Genomic DNA, 20,972 nt, shown 5'->3' with positions numbered 1-20,972 from the left:
GAAGAATAGATGCACCAAAGAAGAAGCCTCTACATTTTTGAGCATGATTTAGAGAGATTACATGAATTAGAACTTGCTGGATTTGAAATAAAACTGTTTCTTTTCTTAATCTTTCTCAGCAAAAGACTACCAAAGTAACAAATCAAATTCAGACAGGGCTATAAGATCCTTTGTTAAAAGCCCCCAAAGATATAAGTTGTTATCTCTCATAGTTACTTTCAGTTAGACACAAGCCATCTAAAGAATTTAAGGGCATGCCACAAAGACTTTCCCTGTTAAAACAATAGAACTAAAACTATTAAGGGTTTTGTATCATAGCAGCCTCACTGGAACCCAAGCTTTAGATGGGCTTTGAGGAAAAAAATATATGAATATATCTTTTGTTTAATAGACTAGATCTTAATTTGATACAATTTAAAATTTAAAAAAATTGTAAAAGAATTATATTATCTTGGACTGAAAGGGGCAGGTAAATTTCAAAATGAGAAGAGGCTTTTAGACTCTAACCAACTTCAGGTAAGAAGCAAGTTGAGAAGCATCCTTATATTTTGGAAGATTTTCTCTTATTTTTTGAATATAGATGTCTAGTATTAGAACAAGACATTGACTGAAAAATAGTGTCATTAAATTAATTTTAAAATTAGAAGGACTTTGACTATATACTTCTGAATACCCATTAAAACACTTTTACTTTGTAAACTTGTATGAGTTTTGTAATTTTCCAAGGAATTACTACATTTAGAATTCTTAAGAACAAGAAGCAGAGCTGAGAGCACTAGCATTACATTGTGAATGAATAAGATGGAAACGTCAGAAATCCAATGGGATAAGAATTCAATATCTAAAATTCTCAGTTGTAGAAACTCAAACTCATAAAGAGTAATTTTCTCCACACATTGAAAAAGACAACCTTTGCAGCTAAAACACCTGGATTGAAGTCTCATTTCCTCAAATTATTAGAGGTTTGATTTAAGGCAATTTTAATAACCTTTCTACACCTACATGCTCTTATTTCTAAAATGGGAATAGTCATTATCTCTAAAATGGGAGTAATCATAATACATATGCTAAAGCATTGCTGTGATAATTAAATGGAGGAATAAATATAAATCATTTAGCCCAGAATCTGGAAGATGGTAGTTATACAATAATATAATACAATATCATCAAATGTAATATGATCACAATTGCAGTTATTTCTTCATCATCATCATCACCATCACAGATCATTGTAAAGTGGACATTAACCTAGAGACATTGGGGATATAATTGTATCCAAGACACACTTGATTCCAGCCCTCGTAGTCTGCCATGGGAGATAAGCAATTAAAAAATAATTGCAATTCTGACTTCTAAGTGTCCTGATATAGAAAATATAGCATGCTATGTACACGTGTATAGTTTGGGATCCACAGAATACAACATATTTTACAGCATTGAGGAAGCTTGCAACAAGACAATGTTGTTACTGAGATCCAAAGGTTGAGTAGCAGTTAGACATGTGAGGAGAGAAGGGAAGTTTCCATGAAAAAAGAAGAGTATCTGAGACTATGCTGAGGTAGTATAAAGAAGGAGAAAGCAAGAGAAAGAAATGGCACAGGTGAGATGGATAGGGACATCCTAAGGAAATTGGGTTTTTCCTAGATGCAAGGAGTAGCCACTGATAAGTAATAAAATAGGACAGGGCAGCATAAGTATCTTTATTCTCTGAAAGACCATTTTGACTGCAACATGCAGAATTGTTTTTGTTTTTGTTTTTTAGTATTAATGTTGAGGGCAGAGAACTCTGTTAGGAGTTGTGAACTTTATGGAGATAACACATGTTGACTGCCTGGACAGTCAAGAATGGAAGGAAGTGAACAGACTTGAAAGCTATTTAGGAGAAGAATTTTTTCAACCTGGTGACAGAGTTGATCTTGGATATAAGATATAGAGGGATTGAGTCATGACTGTTTCCCAAGTTTTCACTTTGAGCATATCAGTACCACTCACAGATTTCAGGAGGGGGTTGGAAAAGCTGAATTGGAGGCTGAAGTCAATGGCTGATGAGCTTAGTTTTAGAAATTCTATTGGCAATGCCTCTGGGACAATTTATTTATTTATTTTTGTTATCATCCCTGATTTTTTGTCTTTGCCTAAAAGGGGACAAAATAATTGAAATGACTGCTAGTAAAAGCAGAAAGTATTGTCTCAGGACTAGGGAAGAGTATATGAGTATTCTCTTGGTTTAATATTTCATTAATAAATTGTGTCACCCATCACAGTAATTAAATGAAATCAGCTAAAGATACTCTTAAATCTATTTAACTAACAGTCCAAATTTAACTATGGCAATAAAATAGATTCAGGACTTTCAGAGAATACTGGACTTTTAAGATTATATATCTTACTATGGAGTTAAAAATTGATGTGTGTGTATGTGTGTTTCTGACAAAAATTCGAAAGTATTTTATATCTCTTGGAAACAATTAACAGTGTGTTTTATTGTAGGATTTAACATTTTCTCTGAGAGGCTGTTTTGTCATGCTAATTCATACTGGAGTTTTAAATTACTTTTCACTTCTGTCCCCAAACTTACATGATATTCTATGTTATCCCCTAGTTCCATTTCTTTAAAGAAATAAATAAATATAAACTGAAAAGCAGGTTTCCACAGCACAGTTAAAGAATTTCAATAAGAACTCCTCCTTTGCCCTGACATTATTTTAACTTCCCTCAACTCCATTTGAAATCTTCTATAGTGACTTTTCAGAAGCTTGCTTTTCTGCCTGTCTAGACATCTTTCTAAATAATAAAGCTAAAATGGTGTGCTTATATCTGCTTTAGTCTTATTGCAAGTCTCTTTAAGCTTTCCTCATTCTTTGAGCTCTTACTTTATTTTCTAGGGATTATTTCTATCAGATTATTTCCAACTTTTTGCAAAACAATATTTGTGACTCATGGTTTCCATTCTTCTCCTCTTGCATTAAATAAATCCAAAGTCCTTTTAAAAAATTTGCTTTACTGTCTTATTTTGATTTCTGCTTTTTTTCATATGCTATTTATTAAACAGAAGGGAGAGATATAGCTCTGAGATACTGTGATAATGAGTATCACAGTATCTAAAACCTAAGGGTTTTCTATTATCAAAACAATTGGTATACATCAAATTTGCTATTTATTTTTTGTTATGTCTATTGTCTTTTAATTCTGATTCAAATTATGGTTCTACATATATTCAAATCATGGCTCTACTATTTACTCTCTGACTAGAACACAGGTATTGAGATTAAATGCACATGTGTTGAATGGTACCAGCTGTGTCTTATTAGTTGTGTGATAGTGGGCAACTTATTTTAAAATTCTCAGTCTCCTTATTAGTAAAATGCAGGTAAAATCATAGGTTGAGGATTAAATGAGTCACATCTAAAGCTCTTAGCCTTTTAAAAAAATCTTTTGGCCATGCCACATGTGGGATCTTAGTTCCCCAACCAGGGATCTAACCTGTAGTTGATCTAACCTGTAGTCTTAACCACTGGACCAAGCAGGAAGTCCCTCTCTGACTTTTACTTTGCTCTTAATTACCTAAAAAAGTTTTGACTACTGCAGTTGCTAATAATTCTTCTTCTTTTTTTTTTTTTGGTCACTCTGACAATCCCTGACCTAATATGAAGAAAATTAGTATTTCAATACTTGCTTCTTACACTTTCTGTAATAATAATAAAATAATGTATAATATCTACAGTTTGTCCTTAATAAATGTTAGTTCTCTTCTTGCTCCACTCCTCTCTAATATATTCTGCAGGTGCAATTTTCAGCTAATTCCTTGTTATATATTTATAAACACTCCCTTCCATACAGCTTCCTATGGACATTTCATAAAGTGTAGGATGCTTTTTAAAAACACAGATTTCTGACTGCACAAACTGGTGCAGACCAAACCAACTGAAACAAAAACTCAGGGTGGAGCCTTGCATCTTAAAAGCCTTCTCAGGGGAGTTTGATGCACTTCAAAGCATAGAACTCTCCAGTCTGGAGTGAGGCAGAAAATGTAGAGAGGGAATCTATAAATGTATATAATGTAAGTCATACACATATGAAATAATTAGCAGGAGAAGGCAGGGAAGTACTAAAAATACAGATTATAAAATTTTAATGAAACATCTTATCTTGCACCCATGACCTATTGAGGAACAAGGGCAATAGGAAGTAAAGTGCACTTTATCGGTATCTGCCAATAATTTAACCCTTAGTAGTAAAACAATCAGTCATACCAGGAGAAAGTGCTGCACACTGACCTCTGTGTAAGTTAAAATGACATCAAGATGTGTAATGTGAATAATGCATTGCTCCATTTACCAAAGTTACCTGTCTATCTTCAGCATCAGTATCAGGATTTGTTTAAATGGATGATGCAGAGGACTATAAAGAATTTTTCATAATGAGAAGGCTATCTTCAACTCTTGCTTTTAATGCTCATCTGTCAACATCATACTATGTTCATGGGAATTTTTTCTCTTTCTTCAATCTAAATGCCTTTTCTTAGAACTCTTGCACATTAATTTTCTAGGCATATGACAAGCTCAAATTGGTTCAATGTCTATGTTGTCATGCTGAGTATTTATGCAAAGCCTCTGACTCTTGATAACCAACACAAATACATATTTCTTACAAATCAAATGACCAAGTTGTAAAAGTAGTAATCCATGAATTCTTTGTATGTAGGTCTATCTTCGGAGAAGGCAATGGCACCCCACTCCAGTGCTTTTGCCTGGAAAATTCCATGGGCGGAGGAACCTGGTAGGCTGCAGTTCATGGGGTCGCTAGAGTTGGACACGACTGAGCAACTTCATTTTCACTTCTCCCTTTCATGCACTGGAGAAGGAAATGGCAATCCACTCCAGTGTTCTTGCCTGGAGAATCCCAGGGATGGGGAAGCCTGGTGGGCTGCCGTCTATGGGATCGCACAGAGTTGGACACGACTGAAGTGACTTAGCAGCAGCAGCAGCAGCAGCAGCAGGTCTATCTTATAATTGTTACAAGTAACTATGTTGGGTATTAGAAAGTATATTGCATAAACTAAGTCATTAAAAGATGGCTAATACATATATTTTTGAACTAAAATAATTTGTGAAGAATGCAGACATAGTGCAAGTATTCTAGAGTTTTGGTTTCATTGCATCTTTATGGACTATTCAATATTTGAACTAGTTTTGACCTCTCTACAGGATAGTGTGCTGTAACAGTTAAGGGTTAGAACCGCCATGAAAACACATGGGTTATGGTCTGCTCCTGCCAATTATTAACTAGGTGACTTTGGGATGAGACTTATTCCTCATTTGACAATAAAAGTTACTATCCATAGATGCTTAAAATATGCTAGAAACGTAAGCTTTTTATTGGCCTTATGCCATTTAATCCCCATATTAACTATAGTGACATCTTTTTTATTCTATGGAAAGGGAAATTGAGGCTCAAGGAGATGAGTACTTTTTTCCAGGTCAGATACCTAGCAAGCAACACTCAGAAGATAAAATTTCATTTTACCTGTCTCCAAGGCCTGTGGAATTAACCACTATGAAAACCACCTTTCAAAAATTTATAGCTTGAGGAAAAATATATATCATATATTGCTGGGGATTTTTAGAATTCACAATACATGATATAAATGTTAGTTATTGTTAAGAGGGCAGGTAAGTAGGTTCATGTCCTTTAATTTTCAGATGAAGGGACCTTAGAGGATGAATCAATTTGTATAACAAACCATTCCAAAACTTAATAGCCTCTATACATAGTTTTCTCTTTAGCTCTTGATTCTGTGTGTTAGCATGTCTGGGACAGCTCTTCTGGACACACGCATAAGAGCAAGGCAGTTCTACCTCTGGAGATTAGCTGGCTATCCTCCAGGGGCAGAGATGAGGTTTTAGCTATTGGTGGGGGGTACTTTATATCTTTTAGATGTTTATTTCTTTTAAATCCTTGCTCTATTATGTCCTTTTACTTATTTTCTAGTACTATTTTTCTTTGCACCAAAGAGATGTGTGTTTGGGGTGGGGTGGGAGGACACTGGAAAATATAACTCCTTCCATCATGCAGGTCAGATAAGACTTGTTGTCATAGCTCTAGGGTAAGGTTCCAAGAAAGAGAGAAAGCAGAAGCATGCAAGACTTTTTGAAGCCAAGGCGTTGGACGGGTAAAAAATCACTTCCACTTTTTCTGTTGGCTAAAGCAAGATGCAAAGCCAGTATAGATTCAAGGGCTGGAGAAACGGACTTAGTGGGAGAAGATGCAAAATCACATTACAAAAGGGCATACCTAAAGGAAGGGATGGGAAAACGCAGCCATTTAGGACTACTGCAGAGAAATTTTGCTTATGAACATATTGCTTCCTTAAGTAGGGTTAATAATATTTAAATAATCCTCATACTGGATTTTAAAAGAGTTAATTTGTTCAAATGTTAAAATCTGACAAGTTGCCATCTGACAGTCACAAGGTGGTTTCATGAGATCCACATTTCTAGTGGTGATATGCTGCTCAGTTTCTGTAGCCTTCTGTGATGCTGACTTAAGGGTACAAAGGAAGGAGCATTTCAGTTGCTTCTCTGCAAGAAGTAATGTCCACACGGTCCTTTGAATTCTTGTTCCACACAAACCAACACAGGAAATCACAACTGATTTCCCCCCTAGGTTTTCCATTGCCATCTTTCAAAGATTTGCTTCCTGTCTGTCTTCCACCTCCGGCTTTTATGGGTCTTTTACAGCAGGATCAGTGGAGTTAGTTAGCTGAGGTTGGGGGCGGGGGGTGGGGGGAAGGGTGTTCTATTCTCTCCGGTCTTATATATGAAGCCTGGATATTTGTTCTAGGATTTTCCTCTCTTATATTGACCAAGAGGGAAAAAATGAGACTGTATCTCATTCATTGTTTCATTTATCAGTTCTCCATTGATAAGGGCATGTTATCCTCTTCCCATATTCTTGTTTTCAGACTTATCCAAAATCTTCTCTCTTTTCACAGCTATTCTTTTATGAATCACAAGAAAATTCTGAATTTTTCTAAAAGAGAATCCTTTTTCCAATGTGATTATTTCCAGAGAAGCTTATATAATCTCAGACTGAACTTGATTCATTAGGTCTTTGTCTTTTCCTTTCCCCCATGAGTCCTCTGCATCATTTTCCTCCTTTCTTTTGGTTTCTATATAGAGCCTTTATAATGCAGCCTTAACATTATCAAGCTGAAGGCTTTCATTATTGATTCCTGCCATCTGTATGAGTTATCTTTCTGGATGTCTTGTAATTTAGTATAAATATTTCCTCTAAATCAACAGGAGTAATTTATGTAAAGCATTTTGCACATAGTAAGCTCTCAGTAAATGCTATTACTATAAATGCTGCTGCTACTAAACTTACTATTGCTAATTTATTTTAAAGCAAACCATATGCCTTTTTCTCCCTATTGAACTTACACTAAAGCTATATAAGGAACTATCTAGACAATATGAGAATGCATATTAGAATTTGAATATAATTTTTCTTTGTAAATTTCTGACAACTGAATATACTATTACTGTTCTTTTAGGAAATGGCTCCATGACTTTGTAACTAGAATTATTACCTCAGTATTTAAGTGTTACATTTCTTTACATGTTAGTAAAACAAGTTTATACTTTCACAAGGCTAGGTAGGTTATTATTACACATTTACTGTCATACTGTTAGTAAATTTCTTACAAATGTATACTTACCATATTTTCTGGCATTAGTTTCCTGGACATCAGTGCCCTTCCAAAGATCTTTCTTCACTTTGTTTAGGTATTTACAGTCATAACAGGTAGGAATTTTCTTTAGTGAATTGTTTATAGTTAATTGCCTATCTTGTAGTCTTGTATATTGCTAAAACGTTTCCATTAGTAACTCACAACTCTTGCTCTTTCCATAGTGTCTATGTTAGTATCTGTTTTTCAGGCACTTCCTCCTACATACAACCTGGTGTCTCACCTACTCCACGGACTTCAAGCCTATCAAACTACCTCCATGGACCATGATCGCTCTTCTCCATCCTTTTCTTTCTAGAAATATAGGCAGAGTCACAGAAACACACCCTCTATTTGGTGGTAAGATCTAATATGGGTTGAACTGTGTCTCAGGCTTCCCCTCAAACCTCCCCCAAATCATCACGGCCCCAAAAAAGAGATGTGGGACTCCTAGCCTCCAGTACCTCAGAGTGCCCCTTTCTTTGGGGTTAGGGTCTTTACAGACGTAATTAAGTTAAAATGAAATCATGAAAGTGGGCCCTAATCCAGTATGACTAGTGTTTAAAGGAGAAATTTGTTCAGAGACAGGCGTGCATAAAGGGAAAATGAGGTACAGACAAAGGGAGAAGACAGCCATCTATAAACCAAGGAGAAAGGCTTGGAAGAGATCCATTCCTCACAGCCCTCAGAAGAAACCAACCCTGACAACACCTTCATTTGGAGCTTTGAGTTTCCAGAATTGGGGGATAATAAATTTCTGCTGCTTAAACAATCCAGTTCGTGGTACTCTATTATTGACAGCCCTAGCAAACTAATACAGGGCCCAATAAAATTTTTAGAAAGGGAGAAACTGGCTAATGAGATCACTGCTTTGGTACTTGGATATCTGTAGTTTGTCTTTTTAAGCTTCTGATAAACCTGAATTTTCACTTGCTAGAGCCTTATGTTCCTGGAATAAACTTTTAAAACTTGTTTTGTTTTATATAACCATGATGTGCTGACTGGAGACCTACATTTCACTGAAAAGAGCAAGCCATAGCCATGGTTAAGACGCAAGAGACCGGACTCACTTGTCACCTGTAAGTAGAGCTTGCTCCCTTCAGCTGCCATTAAGAAAAAAAACAAAAACAAACATAAAAAAACACACTTGGTCTCAGATTTTCGCTCTCACTTGTTGGGAGGGGTGGGGTAGCGGGAAGAGAAAGGGTGTGGAGAGTGGGGTGTAAATAAGGCAGACAGCCGCTCCAGAGAGGGCGGGGACAGAGTCTCCCTGAAGGAAAGGAGCTGAACCTGGTTGGTACAGCAGCGCTTCCCCAGACCCACCCGCCGCCCACCCGCCGCTCCGCGAGCTCGGGGCTCGGGCGCAGAGGCCGGCGGCGAGCTGCGCGGAGGGGCGGCTCCGACAGCGGCCGCCTGCGGGGCGGAAGGAGATCTGCGGCCCGCGTAGGTCGGGTGGGCTCGCCTGCGGGCGGATGAGCCCCCCGGACTCGGGTGGGCCGCGCGGCGGCCGCTGCCGGCGGGGTCACGGCGCGCCGGCGGGGCCCGCCCCGCGCTCCATGGTCCGCCCAGCCCCGCGCGATGCTGCCTCTCGGCGCCGAGGTCGGCGCGGGGCGCGCCCGCCGCTCGCGGAATGAGGGCGGGCGGCGCGGGCGGCCGGCGGGCGCTGTCTGTGCGAGCCGGGTACCCGGGGCAGCGGCCCAACCACCTGCACCGGGAAAACGCCAACAAGTAGTTTCTCGTTGGCGCCTGGCGGCTGGGCTGGGCGTCGGGACTCAGTCGGGCTGCCCCAAGCCCCTCGTCCGCTCGGACGCCGGAGCAGCAGCACTTTCCTCTCGGTCTCCTTAAGGTAACTAGGGGCGGGAAGGCGAGGGGCGGGTTTGCCGGGAAGGACGTGCGAGAGCCCGCGAGGCAGGCATCTCCGCTCCGTTCCGCTCCTGGACTGGAGAGCCGAAGCCCCGGGGAGAGGTGGCTGGGAGGTCGGAAACGGGGACACCGTCACCAGGACTCCCAACTCCGGGGTCCAGGGGGCGTGCCTCCAGCAGCTTTCCCTCGGGGACCCGCCCCACTCGCGCCTCCTGGGAAGCAGCCCCCGACTCTCCACCCGAGAGGCGTTTGTTTCTCTTGGGAAAGGGGGATGGGGTGGGATGCATGGATCACTTCTCTCCAAAATGGATTCTAGTTAGTCGTTTCCTTTCCCAAGTAATAATAATTTTCACAGCAATCATGTGAAAAGAAAACTGGATCAGGAAATTAGGCAGAGGTCTCCTTGGTGAAAGGCACTAGCAGGGACGTTTGTTTTTGCTCCGACTTCTGCGTTGGGTCTATTTGCCTGGCCCGGGAGGGAGAGGAGAGGTGAACCGAGAACAGGTCGTGCAGAGGGCATTCCCCGGGAGCCTGGGAGCGGCGGGCCGTCCAGAGTTCACCGAGGGTACGCGTTTGAGGGGGGCTCGCCGCCCAGTCCGGGGGTCTCTCCACCCAGCACTGTCAAGTTGCCTGGGCACAGAGAACTCCTTGCCTAAGGGAACTGCCTCCCGGAGAGGGTAGGGGGGAAGCGGGTCTCAGTGTGAGGGAGGAAAGGGAGCGGGCTTGGGGAGAGGATGGGGCGGAGGAAGAAAACGCGGGAGGATCTCGGAGGGGAAAATGAGGGGACTGGGGAGAGAGCGGGGGAGGTGTAGGGACTGGAAACGGGTTCAACTCGAGAGAAGGTGAGGGGTGAGAAGCTGCAGGAGGCAGAGCTGAGGGAGAAAGGTGAGAGGCTGGGGGAGAGGGGTCGTGAGAGGTCGAGGAAGATGGGGACTGCTATCTCCTCAGTTCTCTAGAAACCTGGGGAAGGCTCAGTGCTGCGTGAGGCGGGGACAGGGCTGGGCGTCGGGCTTCTCCAGGGAGGCTCCTTGGCGCCTCACCTCCCCGTCCACGCTGCATCCTGGGGCGCTGGGGCTGGGAGTGGGGGCGGGGGTCACAGCGCGGCTCCGCCAGCCGCGCTGTTTAACTTGGCGCTGTATTCGCCTCCCCCCAGTCATGTCTGAGGCACAGAGATGGGCAAGATCGAGAGCAACGAGAGGGTGATCCTCAATGTCGGGGGCACCCGGCACGAAACCTACCGCAGCACCCTCAAGACCCTGCCCGGGACGCGCCTGGCCCTGCTCGCCGCCTCCGAAACCCAGGGCGACCCGCTGCAGCCGCCGCCCCCTGCGCGCTCGCCGCCGCCGCGGCCGCCCCCGCGGTCCCCCGGGCCGGGCGGCTGCCTGGAGGGCGGCGCGCGCAATTGCAGCGCCCGCGGCGGCGACCACCCCGCCGGGGGCGGCCGCGAGTTCTTCTTCGACCGGCACCCGGGCGTCTTTGCCTACGTGCTCAACTACTACCGCACCGGCAAGCTGCACTGCCCGGCCGACGTGTGCGGGCCGCTCTTCGAGGAGGAGCTGGCCTTCTGGGGCATCGACGAGACCGACGTGGAGCCCTGCTGCTGGATGACCTACCGGCAGCACCGCGACGCCGAGGAGGCGCTCGACATCTTCGAGGCCCCCGACCTCCTCGGCGGCGACCCCGGCGACGACGAGGACCTGGCGGCCAAGAGGCTGGGCATCGAGGACGCCGCGGGCCTGGGGGGCCCAGACGGCAAGTCCGGCCGCTGGAGGAGGCTGCAGCCCCGCATGTGGGCTCTCTTCGAGGACCCCTACTCGTCCAGAGCCGCCCGGGTAAGGCCAGAGGCGCCCCCTTCCGTGCTGCTCCAGCTTCTCCCCATCCCTTCCGAGACGTCCTGCTCTCTCAGCAGAGGGCTTCGGGTAGCGGGCCGGGGTGTCCCGTATCGGTAGGCTGGGGGCCCATCGCTCAGGGCAAACTCAGGGCCCCCCTCCCTCGTCCTCTTTCTACCCGCCCCGTTCCCCTCCGCCCTCCTCTCCTCAACTCAAACCGAGATTTACTTCCCCAGGTGGGACCAGCAGGGCAAATGTCCACTGCTCTGGGCAAGTCTGTTGGAACCTCGTTCTGAAATCGCTACCCACGCTTCATGATGTGGAATTTCTGTTTCTCTTTTATTCCAACCTTTTCTTGAGTTCCGAGGGTCCTCCAGGCCTCCCGATCATCACGGTTTGATCTTTCCAGTGAGGTCTGACACGCCTGACTCACGCAGAGCAGTGGCCCTACTTAGGGCAGTAGAGGGAAACGGAATATATGTCTGTGGCTGGGCCGGGAGATGAACGGGTTCATCTTGGAAAGAGAACCTCCTGAATATCGTTTGGGCCTGTCTCCATCCAAGGGAGAGCAGTGCTGAGTCTGCTTGCCTCAGTAAACTGACGGGATAGCCCACCTGCACAGTGAATTTTGGAGTCTGTGTCTTTCCCCTGGCGCTCTGTGTCTTTTACAGGTTCAATGCCGATTGGACACTTCGGTGGTCCTAGTTCAGTGGGAGTCTCTAATTTAGATTGTAGGCAACTTAATTTTATTCTATACATTTTGATCCCATACTCATGTTTCTTTTCAGTTTCTAGTTTGAGTGACAGTTTAAATTTAGTCTTTGACACACCGGATTGATTCTTCAAAATTCTTCAAAATTAAGAGATGATAAAAGTAACTAGTAATGGTTTCTCTAATTTTAAAGGAAATAAAAGAAATATAAATAACCTCAGATTATGCAGTATGTGAATGGTTTTTAATTCTGTGTGAGAATGGAGTACTGTATTTAGTTAAATCTTTGCAACTGCATGTGTCTGGTTTGCTTCTGAACCTAGGAAAGATCCTCCTTGGGCAGAATGGGATTTCTCCCAGCTTGAGTTTGGCTCCATCCTCTGCATGTCAGAAGTCTCTGCCTCTGAGACATTTTGCAGCTGTCTGATAACATGTCAGAAGATGTGCTTCTGATACCACTTTAGAAGTCTGAGCATGTATTCTGTTTGCAATTTGATATAGACTATCAAAGAGACAATTTAAAGCATTGCTACGTTATGGGATCTGGTATTTAAGTGCACACATAAATTCCAGTATGTCCACATTCTCATATTTGAATATAGAATTAATAACTTCAACTCCGAGATCTTCCTTTTAAGACCATTCTATGAATTCAGCAAGAGTTGGCATTCAGGGAAAAAAAAAAGTGCAGACTTATTTATTTATTTAAATTAAATCAGAGACTCATGACAATTATCTCTGTTGTTTTGGATTCCAGCTGTGTGCCATAGTGCTCTTTCCAATTGGCGACTAAAAAGATAATCTGCATTTGTTTTCAGACTCATCATATAATTTTGTTATTTTATGTGGTATAAAAAACCAGGATGTTTTATTATCTTTATTCATGATAATAAAATGCATTTTTTGGAGGCTAGGTTGCACAGGAAAAGCTTCAAGGCGTTCAATTTTTATTACTGCTATGGAATTTGATTCTATGAATTAATGGTCTAAGGGTAGCCCATTAACTTGAAAATAGTTTTTTAAAAATCTTACCAAGATTTTGTTGTAATAATATTAAGAATCTGACCTGCATCCACTTTAGGTGAGGAAAAGAACACAGATAGATTAGAGATTAGTTTTAGGTCAAAGAGCCATTAGAAACAGAATCAGCTGAGAATGAGAGACCTGGAAAATTTCGTTGAGGTCACCTCTTGAGGAACCTGTAGTTTGTAGATGAGGAAAATGAAGACTGCAGATGCTAAGTGATGGCCAAGGTCATAGAGCAAGTTATTAGCAAAGCCAAAATTACGCTGAAGGTCTCATGACACCCTCCCCAGGCCCTTTCCACCGCAACCACTGATTATAACTGACTATCTGGCTTGTGAAATCTCTGCAGACAGTGTTGCTCTTGAGATTTAATGCAGCATAGGACAGTCCTTAGTCTTCTAACTTTGAAAGGTCATCTATGACTTATCTCTGTGTGTGTGTATATATATATATGCATACATACACATTTTTTTCCAGGTCTTTGGCTGCACTACCCAACATTAGAGTGCAAATATGGGATTCCAGTTTTCTTCAAATGAACCCTGTTCTAACTTTCAATTTTTATTGACCAGTTTATATGTAATGTTTTTCCTTTTTTTTTTTTTTTTTCAGATTGGCTAACATTTGTGGGATTTGTCTTCAGAAAAATCGCTTTTCAAATTATTAGGGGTTGCTTAAAAAAGAGTACTCAGAAGTCCCCATTCTATTTACATGTGATTTAATATTTTTTTTATGGACACTTTTAGTTCAGATGATTGACTGACAATATTATCTGACTACTTTGGTAAATAGAATTACATTGGGAGGTCACTGGATGAAATTATATTTTCATGGACATGATTCTAGGAGACATAAAATCAATTATCAAGTGGTTTGTTTCAGCTGTGGTCTTACTGATGTCATTCTTAATAGAAGTATTTAACTTTTATAAACCCTCTTACTTTTCATTTTACATTAGTTCATCTTTTATTGATGTACTTGAGATGAACAATTTTAACTGTGCAAATTCTGTTTTCAATTTGTTATACTTGTTTCATCATTGTCCTTATCCTTTCCCAGTACTGAGGAGAGTGACTTAATTATATAGTAGATTTGTTTTACTTCTAACTTTTTTAGTCTAAAGTGGCAGACTGAAACAACAGTGGTAGGAACTAGATAATTAATTTAATTTTACAGCATTGTATTTTTGCCTTTTGTTTTGGTTGGCATTTCCCCCTCCTCTGTTGCTTTTAATTTATGATATAAATACATATTTGAACAGTCTAAATTGTTCAGGTTAACTTGGTAAATAAGTTTATATTTTACATTTATGAATTGTATTCTTAGAAATATATTAGAAATTTATAAAAATTTAAATATAAGTTGTCATGGAAACCTGTTGTGGAGAAAATGAGATCTGGAAAGAAGAGAGATTATCCTGTTGATGGCATTGAATAATATTTACAAATAGAAAAAAGCATTTTAAATGGTTTTATTTCCACAGAATTAATAAAATATACTCCTTAAAACTATTACAATTTAAATTTGAATATCTAAAATTGGATTCAGAATTGCATATATGTAATTTGCTTTTTATGGGACATTTTTTCCTCTACCTCAAAGTACAAAACAGGAAAGGAATGATCTTCTAAATAACTATTTTCTAGGTTTAGATGTCGCATTTAATTTTTTAAAGTTATAATATGGTAAGGACAATTTGAGTCATACATTAAGATTAAAGAAAGAACACGTATTAATTCTTGTTCTGTGAGCCTTACTCCAGTTAAAAGAAATAATGGCCAAATAAAGCTTGTTTGTGAAATATTGTTGTTAATTATTAAAATTTTAGAATTTTAGTCAATTAACATTGTTTCTGCAGTCATTGTAGACCAGAAACTATATAAGATACTAGAAGTGCGTGAGCAGATATAGTACTTGGCCTCAGTAAGCTCACCACTCTATTTATAATAAAATATTTCCTAAAATATTATCTATTCAGTTAAAAGTACAACAGAATAACAACAAGCAAAATTCCAGAGACACTAAAGATGTTTCCCTTAAAAAAAAACCAAAACTCATGTGGAAGTGTTGCTTGAGATGTTCGGGAAAATACTGCGTTTAGAAATGATGATCTTGGTGATTCTCTGGTGGGCCACTGGTTAGGAGAAACTGGGGCTCAATACCTGGCAGGGGAACTAAGATCCTGGAAGCTGTGTGGTGTGGCCAAAAAAAAAAAAAAAGAAACAACAGTTTTATGCTTCTGTTAGTCTTTATTTTATTATGAAAGTGTTAGGCTTTTTTAGCCTTGATTTTTGTGTTTTCAGAGTGATATATAGGCTCTCTCTTTGCAATATTATTGAAGAGTATGAGACAAGCTGTGCTTATAGCTATAAACTGAATTATTTGCAGAGAAAACAACTGAATTATTTACAGTGTGTTTGAGTGTCTTCATCCCTTCCTATTTTAATTAAAAGTTTGTTGTTGTTTGTTCAGTCACTAAGTTATGTCCGACTCTTTGTGACCCCATGGACTGCAGCTCGCCAGGCTTCTCTGTCCTTCACTATCTTCCAGAGTTTGCTCAGTTTCATTTCCTTTGAGTCGGTGATGCTATCTAACCATCTTTTTAATCTCACAATTAAAAGTTATGGCCAACCACATGACAATACAAATCCAAACTTCAGACCCCTAAAAAGAGTCTGCTGTTAAGAGTCTGGTGTATTTGCATTTGCTATATAAGCATCTAAGTCTCCCTTGACTTTTTCCAGGCCACTCATTATACACTTCACAGATATATTTGATTTTATTCATATATTCTGAGCATTGGATAAGATTAGAGAGTGCCTCATTCAACACATAATTTAAAAAAGCAAGTAACTTTAGTAGAACTGTATTTTTGATAGTGTATTTGACCCCAGACTAGGTGACCTAATCTGTTGCTAGGGCATTATCATGCCAAAGGTGAGTAGTTGGACAGTTTATGTATGGTTTTTTTTTTTTTTTTCTTTCTGTTATATTTTCCCAAGAGCTCATGTGTAGACCTGAATTGACAAAACTAAATGAGAGTCAGAGAAATTTTTCTTCTCTGTCAAGCAGCTTATTTTCAAAGCAACTGAAAACGAGGAAATGTGTAGTTTTATAAAAAATGCAGGTCAACCTTTTCCATTTAGAAATATGTATCATTACTATTTATTTTAACTACTGCAAATAAAGTAAATGCAGTTTTCAGATCTCATTTTTATTCTCAAATTCTGAATCATTTACCCTTTTTTATTATGGCAACTGTAGAAGTGTATCTGAATGAAATAGTAAAGAGCACTAAAGGACTGATATAGTATAAACACAGGTCTCTCTAAGGAAATACATAATGGCAAGATAATCTAAACTGTAACCATCAGTGGATTATATAAACTTGATCCAGTTCTTTTTGAAGTATGAAGGGCTTTTCTTTTGGAAAAACAGTCAAGATTTTTCTATGACAAGATAGCATTGCCTTTTGCTTATAGTTTGAAGGGTGGTGATTAATTTTAATACTGTGTAGTCAATATTTTCACAGAAAGTGACTAAACTGTAGGTGTTGGGAGGAGAAGAGAGTAGAGTAGAGAGTACATGGAAAGTGCATTGGAAAAATGCCTGAGTTGGAATCCATGAGTCCTAGGCACTAACTCTGCTTTCACAGCTAGCTGTGTGACCTTTGAGAATTTACTTCATCTTTCTAATTCTTGATTTCCTTTGGCTTTATTTTGAAAGAAAAAATGGGGATGACACACTGGATTAGATAAGTATTCAAACTTCTTTCCAGCTCCAAGATTTTGAAGTTTAGAGGAAAAAACAAGGATAGTGACGCTGAAAATCCCTGGGTAGGAAAAGAGCATGTCTGCACTCATTTTGATTGTCCTCTAGGGACCATCACACTATTAAGGTAAACTAGCATGGATTTCTCTTGTGTTTTTTTTTTTTTTTTTTTTTTGAATTTTAACTTGCTGCCCTTTTCTTTTCCTACAGCTGTTGGGTAGCTGCTGCTCTGGTTACCATAGAAACAGGTTGGCTCCTAGCTTCCTGTTTCCATTGAAAACAGCTTTCTTTCAACCACATATTGATCTCAGGAATCATTTTGCTGTCCGCTCTGTCATGAAACCCATAAAGATGATCGGCTCTGTCATTTTCTAAGTCTAAGATTCAGTGCAGGTGTATAGCCATCCACCCACAAGGGTAACTGATTAGGTAATCTCAGTTTTATTTCCATTTGAAAAGTGCCTTGTCAAAGACACCAGCCTTTTCCCCTTCCCATATCTTATACAGAAGCGAAAGTCTTATTCACTTGAGGATTTACAGATATGCCTAACACATTTAAGTGTTTACCAAATAGTGTCAAATTATTCAGTTCTAATCTTTTTTCATAACTCATTCAATCAGGATAAGCATAGAGAATAGTATGCTGTCTAGCACACTTTGTAAGTTTGTGTTTTAATGTACTCACTAGTGAAGAATATTTGAAGAGAAAAATATGTATGGATTATATAGTGCACCCTATTTCTTCTTTTTAAAATTTTATTTTATTTAACTTTACAATATTGTATTGGTTTTGCCATATATCAACAAGAATCCGCCATGTGTTCCCCATCCTGAACCCTCCTTCCTCCTCCCTCCCCATACCATCCCTCTGGGTCATCCCAGTGCACCAGCCCCAAGCATCCAGTATTGTGCATCAAACCTGGACTGGCGACTCGTTTCATATATGATATTATACATGTTTCAATGCCATTCTCCCAAATCATCCCACCCTCTCCCTCTCCCACAGAGTCCAAAAGACTGTTCTATACATCAGTGTCTCTTTTGTCCTATTTCTCTTTTGAGAAAAAAATAGTTTTTCTATTTCAGCCTATATATATTTACATAAAAAAGATATATTCACTATCATAATGTAGATACATACTCTGTATATTGATAAAATGTTTATATGGATAAGTGAAGGAAGAGACTTGTGGGAATATGGCTTAAAGTTTTGATTGAGAATATTTGTGTGTGAGCATACGTGTATTATATATTATGTGGTATATAATCTTTGAATGTGGCCTCCCTAATGGCTCAGTGGTAAAGAATCCACCTGCCAATGCAGATGCAGGTTCGATCCCTGGGTCGGGAAGATCCCCTGGAGGAGGAAATGGCAATCCACTCCAGTATTCTTGCCTGGGAAATCCCATGGACAGAGAGCCTAGCAGGCTACAGTCTGTGGAATCGCAAAGAGTCGGACACAACTGAGCATGCATCCCACCACACCACAGCATCTTTCAGTGACACTGGTATGTATAACAGACTTCTGTTGTTCATGAGACTGGGAAGGAAACTGGTCATTGTGTCAGGAAACCTGACACAGTGACCTTAAATCACAAAAACAGCTGACTTGTTCATAGCCATGGGTAGTTAGTCACAGTGGCAGGGTTGGAATTTAGAACTTCTGACTCCCAGCACTCCTCCCATTCCATCTTGATTGCTTAGTCTGGATTGGGTTTGATATCAGCTGCACAAATTTTAGTTTTCGGATGGTAGCAAGCCTATTGGAAGTAGTTGGGGTAGGGTCTGTCCTCTTCAATGTCCTATTGTTCAACAATAGCAGGGAAATTGTCCCTATCTTCTTATTCTATTTCCAGATACCCTCCAGATGCATCCTTCCATTGCTGCCTTCTCTACCAGGTCTACATCTTACTGTTCTACTGCCTTTAAAACATCAAAACTAATCTGCCTGTTTATTCACTTACCTCCTATTTTATCCCTTTATCCCTTGTGTGTGTGTCTTTTGTAATATGTTTTTCTACTTTTTTTGGCTTTATTGCCTTTGGAATTTTTAAATGCAACCCTTGTTCAACCTATTGGTGATGGTTAATGTTTTATAGGACATTCTCTTCTCACGTGTAACTAACCAGATCATGGGTTTCAGTTCAGTCATTCAGTCGTGTCAGACTCTTTGCGACCCCATGGACTGCAGCACTCCAGGCTTCCCTGTCCATCACCAACACCCAGAGCTTACTCAAACTCATGTCCATTGAGTCGGTGATGCCATCCAACCATCTCATCCTCTGTTGTCCCCTTCTCCTCCTGCCCTCAATCTTTCCCAGCATCAGGGTCTTTTCAGATGAGTCAGCTCTCCACATCAGGTGGCCAAAGTATTGCAGTTTCAGCTTCAGCATCAGTCCTTCCAGTGAACACCCAGGACTGATTTTCTTTAGGATGGACTGGTTGGATCTCCTTGCAGTCCAAGGGACTCTCGGGTCTTCTTCAGCACCACAGTTCAAAAGCATCAATTCTTCAGCGCTCAGCTTTCTTTATAGTCCAGATCTCACATCCATACATGACTACTGGAAAAACTGGAGCTTTGACTAGACAGATCTTTGTAGGTACAGTAATGTCTCTGCTTTTGAATATGCTATCTAGGTTGATCATCACTTTCTTTCCAAGGAGCAAGTGTCTTTTAATTTCATGGCTGCAGTCACCACCTGCTGTGATTTTGGAGCCCAACATTTTGGTTGGGTATACACAGGGATAACTGGTAAATTAGAGTGAAGATGGTTGGAGCTGTTTCTAAGACCTAAAATGAGATTTATGTTTTAGTGAGGTCAGTAAATACAAGACTAAAAAACTTTTCCTTCAACCTTCTTTAGTAGTTAGTCAAAGGTAGTGCTTCCTTCCCTATTGGTGGAATGTAAAGCAGCCTATAATTTTGTGTGTGTTTGAGAGAAGGCATTTTATAGGAGTCAAACAGAAGAAGTTACTGGTAGTATTGGGGAAAAAAGTACTCCATAATTGCTATGGTTTCTTGACTGACCTTTTCTTCTGAAAGCTCATAATGATAGAGACATCTGTGTAACCTGACGTTTCCTCCGTGTTCATGTATTAAGAAAACCCTATGCAGACACCTTAGTGTCTTAATTTTCTGTTTGAAGACATTGGTGGATTTTGTATCAGAACTTAGAGCTTTGCCATTCTTTCTGCATCTGACAACATTGTTGATGTCTTTAAAAACTGGAGCAAAATTCAAGACAGCCCTTCCTGGCAAATGTTCTGTGATTTAGTCTCAGCAATGGAAGATGTTCTCCTTTGAGTTGTCTCCATGGAGAAAGTCTCAGTGATGAAAATCTGCCACCTTTTGGCCACAGATGTTCTCTTCCTTTACACCAAAACTGTCCAGAATTTTAAAGTCATTCATTAAATGATAAAATGCAAAAACTTTTTTATATAAAGTGATCCTAAATAATATTGTCAAGATATCCAAATGATACTATTAATTCTAAACTTAAGGCAACATGTTGATGTAAAATCTATTTGGCTGAATATAAGGAGCCTGGCGGGCTATAATCCATGGGATTGCAGAGTCAGACACGACTGAGCAAGTATCACTTTCACTTTGCAGTTATTCCTAGAGCAGTTTGTCTGATTAGGTTCAGTGAAAGGGCCAAGGATTATTCACAATTTCTGTAAATTTTGTGTCTTGTTTGTAAATTTTGCTGCATAAGTTCAGATATGGGGTTGCTTATTTCTATATTTATTGATTGAGGATAAAATGCCACTTGCTTAAAGTGAATATTATATAATAACTGTATTGGAAACAATGACAAAGTAATGGCATTGGAAACAGTGGCAAAAGGAAGCTTCCTTACTATATTAATTTGGATAAAATTGATATTTAGGAAAGTAGAACAAGACATCATTACAAGTTGATTTATTGTTTCAATTGTCCTGCTTCCCTCTTGAGGTGAACAGTGAGAGGGTGATTATGAAAATTTTTCATAATATTCTTAGTGAGACCCATCTTTCATATATAAATTGAGTAGGAAATGGA

General features: G+C 40.3%; 1 protein-coding gene across 8 annotated transcripts in view; it reads left to right on the top strand.

The window, feature by feature from the left end:
- Positions 1-8,735: 8,735 nt before the first annotated feature.
- Positions 8,736-20,972, top strand: part of KCNC2 (potassium voltage-gated channel subfamily C member 2) — a 282,147-nt gene continuing 269,910 nt past the window's right edge. For 6 of the 8 annotated variants that reach the window (XM_070788831.1, XM_070788832.1, XM_070788833.1 and 3 more), the window contains exons 1-2: positions 9,335-9,575; positions 10,746-11,424. In XM_070788831.1, the coding sequence (XP_070644932.1) occupies positions 10,765-11,424 (660 nt within the window). In that variant the 5' untranslated portion in view covers positions 9,335-9,575; positions 10,746-10,764. Of the gene's footprint in view, positions 8,809-9,334; positions 9,576-9,822; positions 10,158-10,745; positions 11,425-20,972 lie in introns of those variants that run through there. The other 2 variants (XM_070788828.1, XM_070788827.1) reach the window with 2 other exon arrangements.

This window comes from Bos indicus, chromosome 5, assembly GCF_029378745.1.
Source record: "Bos indicus isolate NIAB-ARS_2022 breed Sahiwal x Tharparkar chromosome 5, NIAB-ARS_B.indTharparkar_mat_pri_1.0, whole genome shotgun sequence".
Classification (NCBI taxonomy): domain Eukaryota; kingdom Metazoa; phylum Chordata; class Mammalia; order Artiodactyla; family Bovidae; genus Bos; species Bos indicus.
This window is presented reverse-complemented; position numbering and strand designations above follow the sequence as displayed.